General features: G+C 35.7%; 3 protein-coding genes and 1 non-coding gene across 7 annotated transcripts; 2 read left to right on the forward strand and 2 right to left on the reverse strand.

The window, feature by feature from the left end:
* Positions 1-4,574: 4,574 nt before the first annotated feature.
* LOC116013465 (amino acid transporter AVT6C-like) lies at positions 4,575-9,145 on the reverse strand. Of its 4 annotated transcripts, none has more exons than XR_004097252.1 (7): positions 8,624-9,145; positions 7,607-7,759; positions 7,230-7,433; positions 6,567-7,032; positions 6,257-6,460; positions 5,165-5,576; positions 4,575-4,967 (listed from the first exon to the last, which is right to left on the reverse strand). XR_004097252.1 is itself a non-coding variant. In XM_031253242.1 (5 exons), the coding sequence occupies exons 1-5, from the start codon at positions 9,024-9,026 to the stop codon at positions 6,337-6,339; spliced, it is 1,350 nt and encodes a 449-aa protein (XP_031109102.1). In that variant the 5' UTR covers positions 9,027-9,145; the 3' UTR covers positions 6,097-6,336. The 4 variants fall into 4 exon arrangements, 1 of the variants encoding a protein (XP_031109102.1); XR_004097251.1 differs by having other exon boundaries at positions 5,165-5,616; XR_004097253.1 differs by lacking the exon at positions 5,165-5,576.
* LOC116012949 (protein LURP-one-related 14-like) lies at positions 5,049-6,064 on the forward strand. Its single transcript, XM_031252617.1, has 2 exons — positions 5,049-5,586; positions 5,686-6,064. Exons 1-2 carry the CDS (start codon positions 5,078-5,080, stop codon positions 5,906-5,908), a joined length of 732 nt encoding a protein of 243 aa, XP_031108477.1. The 5' UTR covers positions 5,049-5,077; the 3' UTR covers positions 5,909-6,064.
* Positions 9,146-12,792: 3,647 nt separating the features above from the next.
* Positions 12,793-12,874, reverse strand: TRNAS-AGA. The gene has a single exon. It is a non-coding gene; the product is annotated as a tRNA-Ser (tRNA).
* Positions 12,875-13,050: 176 nt separating this feature from the next.
* LOC116014067 (alpha-soluble NSF attachment protein) lies at positions 13,051-17,186 on the forward strand. Its single transcript, XM_031254055.1, has 9 exons — positions 13,051-13,249; positions 13,998-14,047; positions 14,154-14,226; positions 14,930-15,009; positions 15,140-15,291; positions 15,434-15,593; positions 15,676-15,723; positions 16,336-16,416; positions 16,874-17,186. Exons 1-9 carry the CDS (start codon positions 13,105-13,107, stop codon positions 16,952-16,954), a joined length of 870 nt encoding a protein of 289 aa, XP_031109915.1. The 5' UTR covers positions 13,051-13,104; the 3' UTR covers positions 16,955-17,186.
* Positions 17,187-17,665: the final 479 nt, after the last annotated feature.

Here is a 17,665-nt window from a genome sequence, read left to right on the forward strand (position 1 = left end):
ATTCCCATCGNGGGGGGGGGGGGGGGGGGGGGGGGCGCTCATCAGTCATCACTCATATATCAGAGTCGTCGTCATGTAGACACAGAAAGCAGAGAGACAATTCTCATCGATCTTACAGAGTCTTGTGACAGTTTGTGGGCAATAGATATGTATATCCAATAATCCAAGGTTTTCCAGTGACACTATCACGAGATGGTTTTCAGTATACACATCCAAAACAGTTCCATATATATATATTTGTATGTATATATATATCCTAATATACAATATAATCACACTATACTACGTAGCATACTTTGTCATTTGCCTTACCAATATAATCCCCCCCCCCACCACCCACCCACCCACTTTTGCTTTTGCCACCATTGTCTCCATTCCTCAATGACAAATCACGTACCCACCTATTCACATGTGCGCCCCTTAATCATTACAACACTACAATTCTCTCCATACATTTCTCCTGCTCAATCCCTTGTCCCTTTTCAATTCCCCCCCTCCCCCCCTTTTTCCCTTTCTCCTGTGGTGTGGTGTGGTGTGTTTAACTTGCTCCCTCTGCGCTGGTACGATGTTCGTCATGTATTCACATCTCTCTCCCTGCACTTTCTTAGGATTCCTGCACCCATACATTATACATAAGACAACACTTCATTAGTTGTTCCACTTATTGTTAGGTCTAGTCGGGATGACTCGAGGCTGTGTGTTAGGTTTAGGCAAGAGTTATGACACTCTTCATTAGTTGTTTCACTTGTTAGGTCTAGTCGAGACGACTCGGTGCTGTGTGTTAGGTTTAGCCAAGAGTTATAACACTTCATTAGTTGTTATTTCACTTGTTAGGTCTGGTCGAGATGCTTCAGTATTGTGTGTTAGGTTTAGTCAAGAGTTATATATAACACTTTATTAGTTGTTTTGATTAATCGAAAGAATCAAGACTCAACTTAACTGAGTGTTGTGTGTCTGGTTTAGTTCATAGTTATAACACTTCATTACTGAGCCAAGGCTCAGGTTAGCTCAACTCAGCTCGATGTTGCGTGTCTGGTCTAATTAGGACGATAGGATGTTGTGTGTTAGGTTTAGTCGAGAGTTATTATAACACTTCATTAAGTTCTAGGTAAACTAAGGCTCAACCCAACTGGATATTACGTGTTATGTCTAATTAGGACGATTTGTTATTGTGTGATAAGTTTAGTCGAAAGCTATAACACTTCAGTAGTTGTTTCCCTTTGTTTACTAAGCTAATAAGACTCAGCTCAACTCGATGTTACATGTCAGGTTCAGTTAGGACGACTCGATGTTGTGTGTTAGGTTTAGTCGAGGGTTATTCTTGGCTGACTAGCTAGCTATACTAGTTAGCTACCCTTTTGTGCTGCATTGATGGAATGGGGTTTCACCAATAGTGTATGTAGGGTTATCCTCAAGAATAGTAACAAATTAAGTGTAGGATTCTTTTGGTGAGTGTAGTTGCAAAGCCATGCTCACGTGAGTAAGAGTATCACTTCGGGAAAGTACATTCACATGCAATTGTGACAGGACCAGAACAAAAGCTTATTTAAATCACAAAGTTGGATGATAATTGCACCATCCAAATTCATGTATGTACACTTTATGTAGTGACAAACTTCTGATTCATTGGCTATTAACATTGTTTATATATAAACCCGGATTATATATGCAGTTTAACCCGGGTTTGTGTTATAAGGAAAAAATGCATGATTATTTTTCATGCAGAATTAAAGCATATGATGATATATATGATGCAGGCCGGAAGAAATGGCCGGCAGGCAAAATCTTTTCATGTTTGCAATCTTGATCTTCATTCACATATAAACCACAACAGCACAGAACATTTGACAGCTATATCATTTTGTTTCATTCTAACTAAATATTATTCTCCAGATAAAGTTTCTGGGGATTATATATTCTTTTATAGGAAATTAAAATTTGTTGCCCTACCAGAAGGTGCACTATACTCTAGGTAAAATCAGTCTTGTGATCCTAGCTAGCAAAGGACAACAAGGACGTAAACCAGCCGTGTTACCATAGCTTACCGGCTCAAACCAAGAAGACTTTATCCTTAACCAGCAAAGAATCACAAGAGACCACAAGGAGGTAAACCAACCTAGATTAACATAGCTGACCGGCTTAAACCAATAAGGCTAATAGACAAATCCTACAAAGAGTCTAACTTGAAACCTTATGTAAGGTTTTCCCGTATAATATATATTACTCCGTATATATTATGGGTCTTAATTAAGTGGTGCAAGTGGAATGACTCATTAAGTAGTTTGGTTGGATTGGACATCTAGGGTTAGTTTATATTCCACTATTACGCCTATATAAAGTCTGTCATGATTTACAATATATAGCACCTAAAGTTATGGTACTCATACTGCTCAGAAAATATCAATACACCATCTAGGGTTCTGATCGAGTCAAGTATGGGACAAAAGGATTCTGGGTTAAGTATGGGACAAAAGGAATCTGGATCAAGTATGGGACAAAACGTCTAATGTCAATACACCATCTAGGGTTCTAAGTATGGAACAAACGACTAACGTTATTTTACAGGTCAAGCATGAGACAAAATGATTAATGTTATCCTACAGGTCTACCGTTCAAGAGGCAACACAACAAAATATCAACTAATGTTAGATTTGTCGTAGATTCTATTCATATGGTTAGATTATTGTATTTAGATCTAACACCTTGTGGTTACTAATCTAACTGTCCAACCAATCCTTGTAGAATTGCCCCAGAATTAAATAATTTTAACTATATATTGACATTATATCACAGCCATTGGAGTCTTATTCTTGATCTTGGACTCACAGATACAGGCCGGCTGCAGCCATGTGAGGACCATGCATGAATTGACATAGTCTGGCCTGCAAGGTTCCTGGCAACTTTGAGCTGATATGAAGATGGATATATATATGATTCTATTTTTAATGTATAATCTCACATCATATATTTATTATGTACATATATACTCAGAATCTGTGTCCTACTTCTCATCACACTTCAAATCCATGTCAAATCTGCAAGTATCTGAACCATATATATGTTTTTTTTCTAGCTAGCTCAATTAACTCTTCTATGCATGTGAATGCAACTCTCGTGGTCATAATTTGTTTCATGTTCTGTGGCATAGAAATTCTAGCCGGCTCGTTGGGCCGAGACTGAACAGCCAAATTCAGTATCCTGTCACACCAGAGTGTTCATCATTTGTTTCATGTTCGATCTATGGCATAGAAATTCTAGCCGGTTCGTTGGCCGAGGCTGGAGAGTCAAATTTAGTATCCTGTCGCACCTATATATATATATATATATATATGTATGTATGTATATATATATATGTATGTATATGTAAATGTATGTATGTATGTATATGCAATGTTTGTTGCTATGCATTATCAGCAACATAGAAATTCTAGCTAACTAGCGGTCTAGAGAGTCAAATTCAGCATTTTGTCATGCTACTGGGCATTCAATAAGGGATGTTGGTTGCTATGGAATTATAATGTAATATTGCATCAAATTAAATTATTGAGCTATATTTGCATATTTTTGTCTGAATGCCCCCTTCTGTCACATTGATTATGACTAGTAGCAAAATGGCCAAATTTTGCTACCATATATTCAGGTCACTGAGATATATAAATTTAAATCTTGAACAGACTACACAAATTATTAACCCAAAACAGAAAAGGGAAAAACATGTATATATGGAGCATGTCCCATCAACAGTATGGGAAGATATGATCCACGGGAAAATAAAACTAACACAACCACAAAATGGCATAGGTATATAGTAGTAGGTTAAATCAGTTAGTAAATCGACCGTTAATACAATTGAAAAATTACAAGTAACTTAACATTGAATGTTGTATATATGTAAGAGAATTTAGATATCATTTCTCAGGGCAGTGGTTCGATGGTTGAAAAACAATACGGAGTACTTAAAACTTACTTCGATATACAGGAGTAGGGTTGAGTTTTTGTGCGCTATTGTTGGGTCTTGAAACTAGACAGGCTCGATTTACCTTCTCATAGATTTTGGAGGCTAGATCATATATGTGGTCCAAAATGTAATTTAGCAAAATTGAGATATCTTGGTTATAATAATAAATGAAATTAAAAAAAAAAAAAAACTATAAAGGATAATGTCATGCATTAAATAATTCTATATTTTCCATGTCATTTTCAGTATTGTGCGTGTGGACTTTTGCAAAGTCATAGGAACCATCCGACCAGGCATTAAATTGGACTAGGAAATAAAATATTTTACGGAATATTTTTTTCTTTTATCAGATTATATATTTTTCTTCTTGTTACGTTGTTGAGTTGAATTGCTCAAGGTGACGAGATTGAAAGTGAGTTGAGATGTCACCATTAAATCGAAGAATTAATTACTCAAATGATCCATTAACTATAACATAATTATAAATTTGATTCCGAGTAAACGAACATCTATAGACTAAACAAACAGAGGACCAATTAGTTAAGATTTTTAATGTTAGGGATTTAATTAGGCAAAAATAATAATACTACGTAATAATTAAGGACCCAATGAATACTTTCACTATAATCAATGGACCATTTCAATAATTAACTCTACGTTTTAATACTAGATACAACACAACACTTCAAAAGTTCCCATAACATCAATGTTACAAAAACCATACATATATACAACACAACACTAAAAATTCCCCTAGTGAAAATTTATGCAAGTTGAACTAAATAGTTTGAAGACCCTATCAATGTTGAATAACATTATAAAAGTTCCTATGTATCCTAGATTTCTTGTACTCATATTTGGTGACATAAGCAAATCTAGTTAAATATGTATGGATGATAGACCAACCAAGAATTCTGTGGATTAGGCCTTCATAATTCCATTAATTATATGAATATGAATGTCTTCTGGGATGATGATACAAGGAACCGCGTGCAGTCTCCTCATTTTCCTGGAAGAACACAAAAAATTAGATAAATTAGAGAAACCAACACTATATAAAGACAACCTTAATGCACAGTCGAAGAACGAAAAACACAGATATCACAGTGAAATTAAAGCATGGAAATGGGGCATCAGATGGCGTATGGGACGCCCCTGCAATCCCCGCTAGTCAGTGTGGTGGGAGATTGCTTTTGCGTGCCTTACCTGATAGACCTGAGTGTGAAGAAGGCGATGAGATGCTTGTCTGATACTCGTGTTGATGTTCGGGATGTGACTGGAAATCTCCTCTTCCAAACGCGGGGCAGCCTCTGGCAACTCAACAAGAAGCGCATCATGCTCGACCCTGCGGGATTCCCTGTCGTCACGCTGCGAGAGAAGGCGCTGTCGTGCAGGCACAGGTGGACAGTCCACCGCGGGGAAAGCTCAGACGCGGGCAGCCTTCTCTACAGCGTGCAACGTTCTCATCCGTTACAGATGAAAACGCGTTTGGATGTGTTCTTGCCAGGGAACGTGAGGGCAGATGTCCCCGATTTTCAGGTCATCGGATGCTACTCTTCTCAGTCATTCAGAGTTTACAGAGGCGAAATGGTTATTGCAGAGGTGAGTCGTACTGACCCTATTACATTGTAGTATCTGTTCATCTATACTTTCTCAACCTATTGAAACACAAAGAATTAATGTCGCCTCCACTGAGGCTCAATCTCATGACCTCCCATATGGGAGAGTCAGTACATGTCATCTGAGCAAAAGGTGCTTGGCCTCGGGTTCTTTTTCTTGAAACAGAACATCAACTCTATCTTTATAACTACGCAGGTGAAAGACAACTTCAAACTGGGAAGCTTCTTGGCTAAAGGCCACGAAAGCTTCGGTGTAAGAGTTTATCCCGGTGTGGACTATGCATTCATCGTCTCACTTCTCGTAATTCTTAATGAAAATGACATCTTTTAAGTGGACAAGATCGAAAACATATGACACCAATCTATTCTACATCAAACATATGCAATAAACATGTGTCGTTTATGTCAATTCAGTGTATGTCTGTATATCTATATGCTCGTGTAATGTTTATAGTAATAAGAATCGTAGTGTTTCATATAAAATTCATATATAGCTCGGTTTTTGCTCCTATAATTTCATGTGCACGAAACTATAAACATAACAGAAATGTTCAAACTTCATGAATATCGAGAATATCATTTATAAGATTATTGCACGTTTTCAACATAATTGAAGAATCAAGAACCGATACATGCTTGCACTAATCGTAATCTGTTTACAGCAAAGGGACTATCTGACCTGATACTGTGAGAGGCTGGCAAAAAACGGCTCTCTGCAATTTTTTTTCCCTAGAAATGTTTTCAAACCGCGAAAACCGGTCACTTCTTGATAATATAGGTTGATACATTAGAGTAAATGGCTGTTAGACTAGTCCCGACTGAGAGCACGATGACCAATACTGCCAACATCTTATCCCACTTAGTACTTATATTGTGAACGTCTCTGCAAATGATTTTCAGAAGTTATTGAAGGATATAACGAGAAAAAACATGGAGAATTGAATGAAGAGAAGCAGGATTTAATTTGCATCACGTGAAGTAAAGATTACCTAAGAATTATTGAGCTGGGGAATATGAACATGAGGCACATGACGGTGGTTGTTCCCATGAATTGAAAGAAGTACCATATGTTCGGAATGGCAATTGCAGCTAGATACATGAACGCAAGAAGAACACCGGTGAGCGATAAAAACCTCACGGTTTCTGTGGACAACAGAGGCCCTTTCGGGAATAATAATTCATCCACATTAACCCTAAGAGAATAGTTCATGACAGGAAACACCAACATGAGGTGAACTGCATAACTCAACCGAACAATGATGTTAAGCAATGTGCCAATGAAGGAATCGGAATTTTGGTCGAAATTGACAAGCATATCTGCCATGATTGCGTCCCCAAATAGCAGATAACCAAAGAAGCCCACAGCAAAATAAATGGCAACACATAGCACTAACGATATCCGCACTGCTGAGGTCATATCCGATGGCCTACCGAGTTCTGCTCTGACTGGATGAACTGCAGAGCAAAAACGCAACGAAAGGATATGATCATGTTCAGCTATCTTACTAATTTGGGAATCAACTATAAAGCAACCTATCATTAACTTTCGTTTTCTTAACGGAATAGACAAGGTGCAACTAGTTGCTCAAAATTCATAAAATATAATGATTGCATAAATCTTTTCATATCTTTGTACGCTAACATGTTCTTACCGTTTACATGGCATCCAAAGGCTGTGGCAAACACTGGAATGGTAGTGAAGAGATCAAAGAAAGAGACTCCATTTGCAAAATCGGGAAAAAGTCTTAAACTTCCCGTCTTCCCTTTACACACATAATATATTGCCATTCCCGAGCATATGGCAACAAAAAGCACCGCTAGCAGAATGGATATTGCTGATGCATGTCTAAGTGAATCTATACAGATAAGAAACATAACGAAATTTCAGCATTTAGCATTACCAAAATAGTAGCAATCAACTGAATCACACTTGTATCCCATTTCTCTTCGCGTTTCTTCAGTTCTTTTTCATGCTAAGGAATAATTTATACCGAAAGGATAGATATATTATGACCAAGAGATCACTAACCTATACGCCGTAAACAAAGCAAGGGAAGCAAAACAAAAAGCACCACAACAAGGACGGAAAACGCCCGTGAGGTCCACCAATGGATGCCAAACCATTGCTGTAGGACACCAAGGTGCAGTGATCCATCAGAATCATTTCCTGAGAGGACATCTCCTGTGAAAAAAGAAGCCACAAACTTGATCAATTTAAGAAAATACTACAAAAATTTGCAGCAAATATACATACACTTAATCAGACCTGCTAAGCTGAACAGGAAGGAGGAAGGGGGAAGCAAATATGCAAGGAAATAGGTAGAAAATAGAAATCAAGAACTGATACCAGAAATTAGTAAAAGTACTCACTGAATAATCATGGAATTAACTCCTTGGCCACAAATCAAAGAAGGTTTCACATTATTACCAATACAATGATGTGAGAGTAGTAAAAGTGGAACTTGATTTTGAAGCTGTAAAGTGTAAACTGTTCATGAAGCCATGAACAGTGTTGAACTTTTACATTCCCTTCCTTTTCAAATAAAAGATGCAATCATTTTTTTGACTGACTAGGAAATTGCCGCCACTACTAAGGGTGTGTACGAGTTAAGCCCCACCTTATAAACTTAGCCTGTAAAAACTATAAGGTAAACTAGCTGACTTTTCATAATTGATCAGCTCAAACTAATGAAGTTTTCTTTTTAGTACTATTGACTCTGTTACAACGTAATATCTGGTCATACATACTTTCTCAATCTACTAAAGCACGTAGAGTCAACACCCCACACTGAAGGTCGAACCTGAGACCTCTCGTTTGAGAAGCCACGGCTATTAACTAATGAAGTTAATAGGTCCAAGTTGAACTTATAATTTCATTATCAAGTCAATAGCTTGACCAATTAAAAAATAATGCAATCTTTGATCCTTAAGATACAAGTCTAATTAACAACTATCTAGACAGCATCAACTAACAGAAGATATGAATTGCAAGAATGAATTGAAACCACAAAACAAGCATTTAAGAACACAAGAGATCATTGCTTACCAATGATGATTAAGTAAATAATAAGGGCACCCAGGTTAGTAATCATGACACAAATCTGAAGAGCCATGGACCCAACTTTCCCAAAAGACTCAGCCATCAATCCCCCATACGAATCCGTCTCGCCGCAGTTGCTATACTTCAAGAGGAAATCCACCGTCACCTCCACGAAATACGCCACCACCAGTATCACAAACAAGCTGGGAATCACGCCCAGCACCTTGAAAGTTGCAGGGACTGACATAATCCCCGCGCCCACCATGCCCGTCGACACGTTGAATATCGCGCCACTTATTGACCCACCCTCCGCTTTCTGGCTCTCTATCGACGACGACGATGACTGGCGCGCCGCCGCCGTTGACAGAAGCGGCGCTTGAGCTGCGATTTCTTGGTTTTCCGGCTTCATTGGCGGTTGTTTTGGCGAGGTGTTTGAGGGAAATCTGCGGTTTTATAGATTCCACTTTTGGTGGCTACCTAACTGTCTTTTATGGAGATTTTGGATCAATTACAGCGGTTATATTATGGATTTTAGATTTAGATTAGATTTTGGTCACAAAATTGATAATTCATACTATCTGATTAAATATAATCTGCGAATCAAATGTATTGCCATCTATGTCATTTTCTTAATCGAAAGTCCTATCTGCATCATCATATCAATTTTGACTGTTTATTGTAGGATATAGGACTAGTTTAATTTACTACTAAGCAGTGTTGCAAAAATCCCACCTAGGCGCTGGTCGACCGCCTAGCGTATCACATTAAATGGTGGTCTAGGCGGCTGGCCAGCTAGGCGACCGCCTAGGCCGCCAAAGCACCGCCTAGGCGTCGATTAGACCGACTAGGCCTTCTAGTCGGTCGATTAACTATTGTTCTTTTTTTTAATGGGTTATTTCACTCAAAACAACATTGTTTTGAGCGAAATAACCCTAAATTGTACAAACTTTAGATATTTTTACGTTAATATTTAATATTTTAGTATTAACTATTAAAGTATTATATAATTTATAATTATTAGTCTTTAAAAAATTAAAAATACTTAAACAAATTTTTAAAAAATAAAAATAAAAAATAAAAAAAATACACGAACGCCTAGGCGCCGATTAATCCCCGGCTAGGTGTCCTAAGCGCTAGGCGCTCCCTGAGCATCTAGGGAGCGCCTATTCAACCATGCTACTAAGAAATGAGCCAAGACCTGGCATCCAGTTGCACCCATATGGAAGGGATGAGTTTGAGTATTCTGTACATGTATGGGAAGACCTTGTGTAATCGATTCGATCAAAAATGTGTTAATAATATAATCAAAATTGTGATTTATAAGAGTCATATTTTATCAATTTGACTATTCTTTCATGATTACATTTTGATAAAGAATCGTGAAAGGGGATGGTGTGACAAGCAAACAAACTTCTGGCTGATTGACACACACATGAATATTATCCTTTCGTTATAGTAATTTGAGTCCCAAAGTAAATGAATCTTCTTTAAATATACAACAGTCAACAGACACGACAATGACTAATATAAGAGTTTATCATGTTTATTTAATATAATGGAGAAAAAAAAAACCTTTAGATGAATGTTTGAACACGCAAAAAAAAAAATTGCAATTAACACTTTTTGTTGTAAATTAAATTATTACATGTTGCAAGTAATCATTATCAAACCGGTCCTATATATGTAGGACCCATCATAGCTGATTGATTTCGTCTTCTTCCGTCTTTAGAGAGTAGTGTTTTTTGTTTCACTCGTAGAAGTAATAACCAGGATGCTCACGCTTTAGTCAAAGCTGAGGGAGCCCGTCTATCTCACTCTGAGTGGTATGATGTATCCCAGACTTCTTAAGTTCTTTAATCTAAGTATTTGAGTGAGTTTGCTTTCAAAAATAAAAAATTATTACATGTTGCAAGTAATCATTATCTAGTTAATAGATGGATGGTTAAGGAGTTCTAGTTATCTTTTTTTTTTTAGTACTATTGACTTAATTGAATAAAGGATGTCTATCTGATTTAAACAACGGTGTAACTTATATTAAAACGATAGTGGCTGCTAAAATAGCATGTTTCTTGTGTAGTTGGATGAAGAATGGATGTATTCGTTCATCATTTAGATGAAAACACAAATTACTTGAAGATTTGAAGATTTGAAACAATTATAAAATTACACTTCTTGTTTCTTCGGCATGAAATTCAAAAAAAGTGGTGCAGTCCATAATCGATAATCATTATAAGATGACAAAAATTACAATACGCATTGAAACAAAATTAGCTTATTTTATACAAATTAAAGAACCACCACATGCATAAAGTTGTGAAGATTTTGAAAATCAAGATAAGATTATATATTCATATAACTTCAAAATAAAACCGAATACCTATGAAATAAAGTTGGGAAAATTAACTTTTAAAAAATAATGATAATGAGACTCAGTCATTATTTGAGAGTGTATATTAAAGGGAAAATGGCATCTTTAGTCCCTAAGTTATAGGGGTAGTGTAGACTCAGTCCCTAAGTTATGTCTGTATGCGAGTTTAGTCCCTCAGTTATTCACAAAGTGGCGAGTTTAGTCCCTGAACATTAAATTTGACGAAAAAATTAAAAAATATTCAAAATTTGAAGGGTAAAATAAGAAATTCACATTTTATTATTCTTCTTATATCAAAACCACTTTTACAACATTATTTTTTCACTTCTTAGCCTAATTATTTTCAATATTTTTCATTTTTAAAAGCATTTTAATAACTTTCAAATGACTTGTTAAGAACCTTATAACACACTTAAAATTTAGCATAAATAAAAAAATGCATGATCATTGTATTTAGGTGTATGAAACACACTGTCCTAACAAGTTTTTATTTTTTTTACTAAGCAACAAATGTAATAAAATTAAAACTTTTGAGATAGGATAGTGTGTAAAAAAATCTCAAAAGTTTTAATTTTATTACATTTGTTGCTTAGTAAAAAAATAAAAACTTGTTAGGATAGTGTGTTTCATACACCTAAATACAATGATAATGCATTTCTTTATTTGTGCTAAGTTTTAAGTGTGTTATACGAGAGTCAGGTTCCTAACAAGTCATTTGAAAGTTATTAAAATGCTTTTAAAAATGAAAAATAATAAAAATAATTAGGCTAAGAAGTGAAAAAATAATGTTGTAAAAGTGATTTTGATATAAGAAGAATAATAAAATGTGAATTTCCTATTTTACCCCTCAAATTTTGAATATTTTTTAATTTTTTCGTCAAATTTAATGTCCAGGGACTAAACTCGCCACTTTGTGAATAACTGAGGGACTAAACTCGCATACAGCCATAACTTAGGGACTGAGTCTACACTACCCCTATAACTCAGGGACTAAAGATGCCATTTTCCCTATATTAAATAAACATTATTTTTGTGTAATAGCTCACAAACCATACATAAAGGAATATGAATCCTAAACATCATGATAGTAGGTTGGTATTGGTATAACTTCAAACAAATTTGACTAAGGGTGGTGTTTGGCAAATCGCAGTTAGGGGATTGGATTAGTGGACTTTGTTATTGTTATAAATATTTTTTTTTATCATGTGGAATTTGAACTGAGGTTATCCCGAAATTCGTATTTACAAATAGAGCTCACTTGCCATTTGAGCTACTCCATTAGATTTTAATATAATTTGTTGTATGATTATTATTGTGTATGTTTTTTAAAACTTGTGAATATTATTTTTAATCATTTGATGTTAGCATTTTTTGTAATTTAAAATTTAGGTAAATGTTTAACTTCGGGAGGATCTTAGGGTGTGTTTGGTTGGTGGTTTAGACATAAGGAATAGGTATGAAAGTGATTGTTTGTGTTTGATTGATAGGTTTTGTGAATACTACTATGGGTTTGGAATACCCCATTAATGACAAAACCCATACCCTTATTAAATAAGGGTTTCATCTCCCTTCCTCTTTTTTTCTCAACTATTAATAATTATTCCCATTCCACCCAATTACCAAACATGTTAAATACTTTCACCAAAACCCATTACCAAGTATTTGATACTCATTCCGATTTCGATTCCCATGTGCGAACCAAACGGGGCACCCTTAATTTTTTTCTTTAATTTTTTCTTTTGTGACATATATAAAACTATGGACCGTGCTTGACTAGCGAGTTTTTGTAAAAGCAATTGCAATAAAACGTGGACGGCAGGATTCGAACCTGCGCGGGCAGAGCCCACATGATTTCTAGTCATGCCCGATAACCACTCCGGCACGTCCACCGTTGTGTGAGGAAACTAAGGCTTAGTTACTAATACTAGAAAGATTTGAAATTATTGGGCTTCGAAACGCGATTTTTGTAGGCCTCCTCAAAGCCCAATAAGAAACCGTCAAGGGCCCAATAGATAGAACATTCGCATCTGTACACGGGGTTGCCTTTTCTTCCTCATTTTTCCATATTTTCCTTCAATTCAACGTTTCCATCTCTCCTTTTTGCTCCCCACAGAGCACAATGGGTGATCAGGTTGCCAGAGGAGAAGAATTCGAGAAGAAAGCCGAGAAGAAGCTCAGCGGATGGGCGCTCTTCAGCTCCAAATACGAAGACGCCGCTGATTTCTTCGAGAAAGCCGCCAATTGCTTCAAGCTCGCTAAGTCATGTACTTTTTCTTTTCCAAATTGCATATTTGTTCCATTCTTATATCTGTCCTGCGATTTTACGCCTCGCAATTTCGATCGGATTGCGCGATTTCGTTTTGGTCCGATCGTAATTGATGGATTGGTTTTATCTCCTGGATAACTCGTAATTTGGAGGCTTTTCCTGCTGAATCTCTTCGAGAGTGTCGGATTCGGATTAGTCTTATCTGAATCCTGAATAATTTGGTTGGCTATTATGTTGGATACGTGCGGTGCGGACATTCTAGCTCAAAGGCTCAAAGCTGGAGTTTAAGGATTTAAAATTTGTCCTTTTCGTGATGCATTTGGAAAGAATGGTCCAGAAAATCTACTTTATTGTTTAATCTTCTAAAATGGTCTGATCGGTGGGGTACTGTTCATTTAATGAGACGAATTAATAGGGCAGTAATTTGTTTGGTTTTCTGTTACTGAGACTTTATGAGATGGATTGTCTTATCAAGATTGATACTGTATGTTTAATTTCTAGGGTTGCTATTTTATATGTATATATGAGTTAATTTTCACAGATAACTGGAGCTCTTGAATCTTCATTATGCTAGTTGTTAACTTTTGCAATCAGAAAACAATGCTTTGTAGTGAAATATGTGACTTCTTTGCTAATTGGAAACATCAATCAACACTCTGAGTTCTGTTACATCCACTGAACCATTATGCATTATATCTGTGCCATGGTATGCCAACTAATTGGTTGCTTCGTGCTTCTTGTTTTAGGGGATCAAGCTGGAGCGACATACGTCAAGTTGGCCAACTGTCATTTGAAGGTATTTGTTTGGTCTAGTTGGTGTGTGTATGTGTGTGTTTACAATGTTTTGCCTGTCATAGTCTTCTAAACTTCTTTTACATTCCTATTTGATTTCATTTTTTCAGCTGGACAGTAAACATGAGGCTGCTAGTGCATTTGCTGATGCTGGTCACAACTACAAGAAGACAAATACTAGAGGCATGTACATAAATTTTGCTTTCGAAGATATTCATGCCTTGAAAGTTAAAGATTGTTCCTTTCTATATTTATCTGGGTCCTATTTTCAAAAAAAAAATATTTACCTAGGTCCATTTCTTTTCTTAAAGAGACACGTTATCTAAATTTACTTGTAAATATAAATTTTTAGAATTCAGTTGGTTGGAAATTGCAATGTGTTTCTGAGAAATTTCCTTTAGGATTCAACTTTTCACATTAGAAGGTTGTGCCTGTCACAACGGATAGGTGCTCAGGCATTGTTCAATAGCCCTAGTAAACAAGCTCACAGAGGAGAGAGGACAAAGTAAAGCTAGCTTACATCTGGCTTCTCCAAACCCTACTTTTTGGGTTTGAATTTTCTAGTTTAAGTTTACATATTGTTAAACTAGATTGCCTCCTTTTGACTCTTGCATATTTTTTAAGGTTATATGTGAACTTGCTATATTTTACTTTAGTTACTATGTACTGACTTCACGGGTTGTGAGGACTTTGGGAAACTGGATGAGAAGAGATTTTTCTTTAGCATTTTGGCACAGATTTTTGCAATGACTAATATGTCTCAATATTTTCTGGCCCAGTTTCTCTGCATCTTCAGAGGCTGTTGATTCCTTCCTTTTGTTTCTTTTCTATTCCTATTTATATAAAACTGAATGAGTCTTATTTCTGAACAATGAATATGTTGCAGAGGCTGTATCTTGTCTAGAACAAGCAGTAAACTTATTTCTGGAAAATGGGAGGCTGAATATGTCTGCAAGATATTACAAGGTATAGATCTATTTCAGTTTTACGAGAAATGGAATTAATTTTCTTTCATGTTTAGAAATATTAGCACTTATTTCTTTGTCAATCTAAGCAGAAATTTTTGAAAAATTAATGCATGTATTTGTGTATGTAGGAAATTGCTGAAATATATGAGCAAGAGCAAAACCTTGAACAGGCCATTGCGTACTATGAAAAAGCAGCTGATCTTTTCCTAAGTGAGGATGTATCCACAACTGCAAATCAGTGCAAGCAGAAAATTGCACAATTTTCTGCTCAGTTAGAAAAGTAAGCCTACCAACTGCCATATATGGCATAGTTTGCTTGAGGAAAAAGAAATTTAAAGCCTTGTTCATATTCTCGAGTGTATGTTCAATGTTTATAAAAACTAGGCTGCATCTTAATGTTCAAATTGTGACTGTTTTATCAGATATCCAAGAGCAATTGAAATATTTGAGGACATAGCACGGCAATCTGTTAATAACAACCTGTTGAAATATGGAGTTAGAGGGCATCTTCTTAATGCTGGTATTTGCCAACTATGTAAAGGTGATGTTGTTGCAATTAACAATGCTTTAGAGAAATACCAGGTAAAAGTGTTTCTCTTGTTAATGTTTGGGAATTTCTTTAGGATGTGATACATTTAGGTTAATGTTGAATTTGAATTTTCAGGATCTGGATCCATCATTCTCAGGGACAAGGGAGTTCAAACTACTAAGTGTATGTATAACTCAGTCCTTGTTTTCTGTATTCTACTTAGTTTTCTTTGAAATGATTAATGTATTTGATCAGATTGCACTGAATTCCATATATGGTTGGAAGATGCAGTACCTTTCTTCTATGCCCACCTTCCTGAAGAGAGAATTTATTTGATATTCTAATTCTCTTATCCAATAAACACAAAATATATAGTTTCCAAAAAACAGTTTGTATCCAATGAATGATCCTATGTACACATGTACATAATTTTTCCCTGGGTGAAAGATTCCTGAAAAAGAAGATCCAATAATATGGAGATCACTGACAGTCAGAAAGGATCCTCTTTGAGCTAAGACCATTCATAGCAAGAAATATCTTAACCCCAAAAACTTGTAGTGCTATTTGCTTATTCCTTGAAAACTGTCAAATAATTCTTCCTGAAGATCATACTTTTTTTTTCTAGCATTCGCTTCATCTGGCTTAGCACACCACTTAAATTGGCTTTACTTTCATTTCAATTTGAAATTGTTGGTTCTCAACTACTCTCTCAAACTTGTTTTCTCATTTGTGAATGTGACTTCAATATTGCTGTGATTAGTGAAATCGATACTGAACATCGCTTTTCTGATGCAGGATCTGGCTGCTGCATTAGATGAAGAAGATATTGGAAAGTTCACTGATGCTGTCAAGGAATATGACAGCATGACCCAACTGGTAAAATTGAATCTACCATTTCAATCTTATATCCTATTCTTGGATTTAATTTTGTTTAGTTGAGGTTTCAACTTTCAAGAGGCAGTTTGTGGATGGCACTAGTCAAACACATTAATTTATATTCTTAATTAATAGCCTAATATTTAGCCTTTTTATTGAAATGATTTTTATACCCAAACAAGTCATCTTCCTAAAGAAGAATATAACACTGCAATCTTTGAGTTACTGCTGAATATATTTTACATGCTGTTTTAGAAAAACTAGAAAGAAATATTCACAAGAATAGGTGGTTCGCCGTTCATGAACTTGGACTTGGAGTGTCGTGTATACTGGTAGAACCGTAGAAACACATACTTGGGGGAGTTGTAGGTAGCGATATTATAGACCGCAATCAAACTAGAGATGATTTACTATGCCATTCATAACCGTGTTGTTTCTACTGTGTGTCGATCCACAGGATGCTTGGAGGACCACCCTTCTGCTTAGGGTGAAGGAATCAATCAAGGCAAAAGAACTAGAGGAGGATGATCTTACTTAAACTCGTTTCTTTTGACGGTGGATGTGATGTGGACAGTTTGTTGGTTATATGATGATGATTTATTCTAGCGGGTGGTGTATGGTTTTTATTGTTCTCACTTACCTACCAAGTATTTCTGCATGCTTTAACTTTTGGTTCTTTGGAGTGGAATATTTGCGATGTATCTTGACCATTGAGTTTGAGATTGATTTATGCCCTATTACTGGTTGAAGATTTCATCAACTTCTCATCATCTCATATCCCTGAAGCTGCTACATTTGTTGTTGTGTGGTGTTATTTTGGTTTGGTTTTCTTATTTCTTTTAAATAATAAACAAGCTGTTTGGTTGCAACGAGAGAATTAGATGAAAAATAATTGTAATTTTGTGAGAAAAAATAAGATAAAAATAAAGTGAGAATTCAAATTTTATTGGTTGGTATACAAAAATAGAATTATTGAGAATTTTAATACAGTGTAAACACTATATAGGAATTTAAAGAACTTATTTTTGCTTTACTACATTTATACCTCATATACATCTATCACTTCAAATATTATTTACATTCACACCTTTCTTATGTGATTTGTAAATTATTATACATGAGCGATATTATGAATTTATAAATGAGCGATATTTGCATATTACACATCAAGGAATGACTGCCGAATTCTTTGGTCATAAAATTAAAAATCAAACATAATAAAATAAACTCCAAAAATCAAACATAATAA

Source organism: Ipomoea triloba, chromosome 3, assembly GCF_003576645.1.
Source record: "Ipomoea triloba cultivar NCNSP0323 chromosome 3, ASM357664v1".
Lineage (NCBI taxonomy): Eukaryota > Viridiplantae > Streptophyta > Magnoliopsida > Solanales > Convolvulaceae > Ipomoea > Ipomoea triloba.